This window comes from Halyomorpha halys, unplaced genomic scaffold (genome assembly GCF_000696795.3).
Source record: "Halyomorpha halys isolate HHAL.00 unplaced genomic scaffold, Hhal_1.1 Scaffold995.1, whole genome shotgun sequence".
Lineage (NCBI taxonomy): Eukaryota > Metazoa > Arthropoda > Insecta > Hemiptera > Pentatomidae > Halyomorpha > Halyomorpha halys.
This window is the reverse complement of record NW_027110402.1, coordinates 89,891-94,091: the sequence shown is the minus strand read 5'-3', so window position 1 is coordinate 94,091 and position 4,201 is coordinate 89,891. Positions and strand designations below refer to the sequence as shown.

The window sequence follows — 4,201 nt, the reverse complement described above, 5'->3', positions numbered from 1 at the left end:
GACCAACAAGGCACTCAGTAGCCAAACTTTCACTTTTCAATCTTATTTTTTACTTATGCAGTCCCCCCCCCAATAGGTTGCCTGGCCAAGTCAGACTGTCCCTTCAGTTCTCCCTACCCCCACCAGTCTTCCTCCTCATGTCCCCTGCCGACCATGTCCTCCTCCACACAGTCCTTCCACCGGGTTCGGGGTCTTCCTCTCCTTCGTCTTCCTGGTTATTTCCATTTATAGATAATCCTGGTTATCTTCAACCTACCTGCCTCCTACGTTCTGGCATACGCTGACCGTGCCCATACCATTGCAGTCTGCTCCTTCCAATACTATTCCTGACTCTATCTAGGTGGGTAATCCTTAGGCTTCTCCTACAGAAAGCCATCTTTGCCGCTTGTAGTTTGGAGTAGAGTCGTGGGTTAAGTGTCGCCTCTACCCAATCCTTGACTCATATCATGTTATTCCTGACCACCAATTTGGATTTAGAACATCTCATTCTACCATACAACAGAGTCATCGAGTGGTTGATGCCATATCTTCCACATTGGAGGGCGGTATGTACTGCACGGGAGTCTTCCTCGATGTTGAACAAGCTTTTTATCGAGTCTGGCATTCGGGTCTGCTCTTTAAGCTTCGTCGATTCCTACCCCCTACATCTTTCCTTATAATCCGCTGCTACCTCACTGATAGAACCTTTGAAGTAAATCATAACCTAGCCTACTCATCTCTCTTTTCTCAGTCTGCCGGTGTTCCTCAAGGTAGCATCTTAGGTCCCATTCTTTATACGGTTTATACAGCTGATATCCCAACACAGTCCTGACAACATACCCTGATGACACATGTACATGACACATAACATCTATTGAGGAATGTTGTCAAAACTGGAGAATCAAAATAAATAATGTCCTACAGTATCCTTTCTAAATACTCTACTAACCCGTGTAAAACAGATTCGATACTTAGGACTCCATCTTGACAAGAGACTTTCTTGGAATCCATACAAGACTGAAACGACAAGAAACTGGTCGTAGATTCCGATTGTTACAACACTTGACAAACGCTCTAAACTTCCCATTCACTACAAAAAATTAGTATACACTACGATAATCAGATCAATTTGGACATATGGAATCGAGCTCTGGGGCTCCACCAAACCATCAAATTCCTCCCGCATCCAATTATTACAATCCAAAATCCTACGTACAATCCTTGATACTCCTTATTACGCTAGAAATAAACTCATCCACAAAGACCTTAACTTGAAAAAAAAAAAAAAATTCATTGAAGATTTGACCCAAAACAGATAGATACGCGTCTTTTCATTCCAAACTCCTTACCCAATAGTTCTTAATCTCTCATCCTTAACAATCCCTGATGATCCTCCGAGGCGTCTGAAAAGAAGATGGCCACGGGACATTCTAATTTAAATTAATGTTTGAAGTACCACCGATAGGTGGTTCCTTCCCAAGATTTTCAAGTGTATATAAAACATACAACATATTTACTTATTATATTATTTTGTACAGTTGTAAAATACATTAAATATATAAATAAAAAAAACATTTTGACCGCAGCCCTGACCATCTTCTTTGTTATTTGAAATAATACGGTAAATCGGTTCTACATTTAATTTTTTAAAAAATTATGTAATTTACAATCCGATAGGTTCAGTAATAATCAATGATTATCAGTTTTCAACCACAAAGATAAAGAGACGAAAATTACTGTGATAACGAGGATAACGCTAAATCAAAGGATTAAAACTTGTTAAAAAAATAATCAGGATAAAAGGATGAATATATAAGAGGCTATGGGAATACTCAGGTCCTCTGTTTGTATAACGGAATGATGAAGTTGTCAGTAGTTATGACGCTAATAGCAGGTGGGATGCTGCTAGCATCTGCTGAGATGCAGGAAGGCGTTTGGAATAACCACTTCGATTACTTAGTCCGTTCTGTCCAAGCCACTTTGAGATTTAAGAAGTCCTCAACCTACTACCACAGTAATCAGCTCCATATCTGCAAGAAAGTGAGTTTTAATGACACAATATAAAAATGTGCCGCTTTTTCAAGTCTGTCCAAACAGCTAGAAATCTACATTTTGTGAATTAATTTTGTCAAGTATCATGAGATCTACTACTCCTACGAGATAAACGTCATAAACTACATTGTCGTGCATCAAATTGGATTTAATTTGAGTGTTAATATATGTTAGTGCGTCGAGTGGTTTTTGAAATATAGATTTCTCAAAATAAATCCACTACTGATTTTTTAGTGTATTTTTTGCTAAATGCTACTTTTAAAAACTATATCTCGAGAACTATTAAACGTAAATAGCTCTATTATGTCGCACATTTTAGCGAATCTACCCTTATTTAAGGTAAACTCCGAAAGAAATATTAGTTTTGATACAGCCGCCATTTTTTATTACCCCTACCTATACTAGGCAGACTCATGCATTTGGCTAGTATTATACATAGTTTTCATTAAAGTTATAAAAAAGTGGGGTGAAATAACTGCCATTTTTTCACTACGGCTCTTGTACAACTAAATCTGTTCTCAAGGGGAACCGACCTACAATTCCTCGAAATATATTACTATATAATACAAGAGCCCAACAGGAAAAAAGAGGCAGTTATCTTACCCCGATTTCTGATTACTTTAATGAAAACTATGTATAATTAAGAGTCTGCCAAGTATAGGTAGGGGGAATAAATGGCGGCTGTTTCAAAGCGATAAAAAAAACAACTAATTTTTCATTCGGAGCTCTATAACTCAAAACGTAGGAACAACACAAGAAAACCTAAGAGAATGTCATTTAAAGAAGAGTACATTTGCTAAAATATGAGCCCTAATAGAGTTATTTACATTAAATAGTTCTCGAGATATAGGTTTTTAAAAAGCAACATTTCATAAAAATGTTGTATGGGACGTACTGAAAGATCAGTAGTAAGTGAATTTATTTTTAAAAATCTATATCTCCAAAACCATTTGCTGTACATATGTCTGTTATTACTCAAATAAAAGCTAGTTTAATGAGCTATAAAGTAGCTTATGAATTATTTTTGTAGGAGTAGTAGTTTACATGAAATTTGCTAAAATAAATTGATTTATAGTTGTTCGGAGAAATTTACATTTGCCAAATTTATATTCATATGTGAATACCACAAAAACTACTACCCCTACAAAGATAAGTTCATATACTACTTTATAGTAAGTTAAATTTCCTTTATTTTGCGTGTTGAGAGAGATATGTGCGTCTTATGGATCTAGAGATATATTTTTTCACATCTCCTACATTTTATACGAACCACTAGAAATTAACATTTTGTGAGTTTATTTTGTCAAATATCATAAAAACTACTACTCATACAAAGATAAAGGTTATAAAATATTTTATGGCAAATTTAACTAGCGCTTTAATTTGAGTGCAAGCAGACAATGGTTTCTGAAATAAAGTTTTTCATAAATCAAACTTATCGTCCGAAGAACTATAAATCAATTTATTTTAGCAAATATCATGTAAAATACTATTCCTAAGAAGGTAAAGGTCATAAACGTTTTTATATTCCATTAAACTAGCATTAATTTGAGTGCTAATAGATATCTGTACATTACATAGTTCTTGAGTTATAGATTTCTCAAAATAAATGAACTAACTACTAATCTTTCAGTAGATTTTTAGGAAATTTTGCTTTTTAAAAAGCTATATCTCGAGAGCTATTGGACGTAAATAGCTCTTTTAGGGAAAATATTTCAGAAAATTTGCTCTTTTTTAAATAATGTTCTCTTAGATTTTTTAGTGTTGTTGGTAATTTTTAAGGTATAGAGCTGCCGATGAAAAAACAATGTTTTTTTAAGGTTTTGAAACAGACGCCATTTTTTATTCCCCCTACCTATACTTGGCAGACTCATCAATTTTGACTATTGATTATACTAATAATCATCTTCCTAAGACTCCCTTCATTTCTCCTTCCAAAAACTGTCCTTCCTCCGCAGGCCATTTTGAACTCACCATCGGGACAGCTTCTCTTATGATCTCAACCCGAAGCACTTTTCTGTTTATGGCTCGGAGATAAGAGTATTATAACAATTCAGGTGTTCCCGTAAGAAGCCCTACACTGCAACCCTTATTGATACGGACCCTTTGAAAAGCCACTAACCATCAGCTATTGTTTAATTTAGGTATTCCCCGGAGTAAAAATTGGGCG

At 35.4% G+C, this 4,201-nt stretch overlaps 1 protein-coding gene across 1 annotated transcript in view; it reads left to right on the top strand.

Moving 5' to 3' along the window:
• The first annotated feature begins 1,814 nt into the window (after positions 1-1,814).
• The window catches only part of LOC106687670 (uncharacterized), a 4,026-nt gene continuing 1,639 nt past the window's right edge, over positions 1,815-4,201 (top strand). Inside the window, exon 1 of the mRNA XM_014431683.2 lies at positions 1,815-2,019. Coding sequence (XP_014287169.1) covers positions 1,837-2,019 — 183 coding nt within the window. The 5' untranslated portion in view covers positions 1,815-1,836. The remainder of the gene's footprint in view (positions 2,020-4,201) is intronic.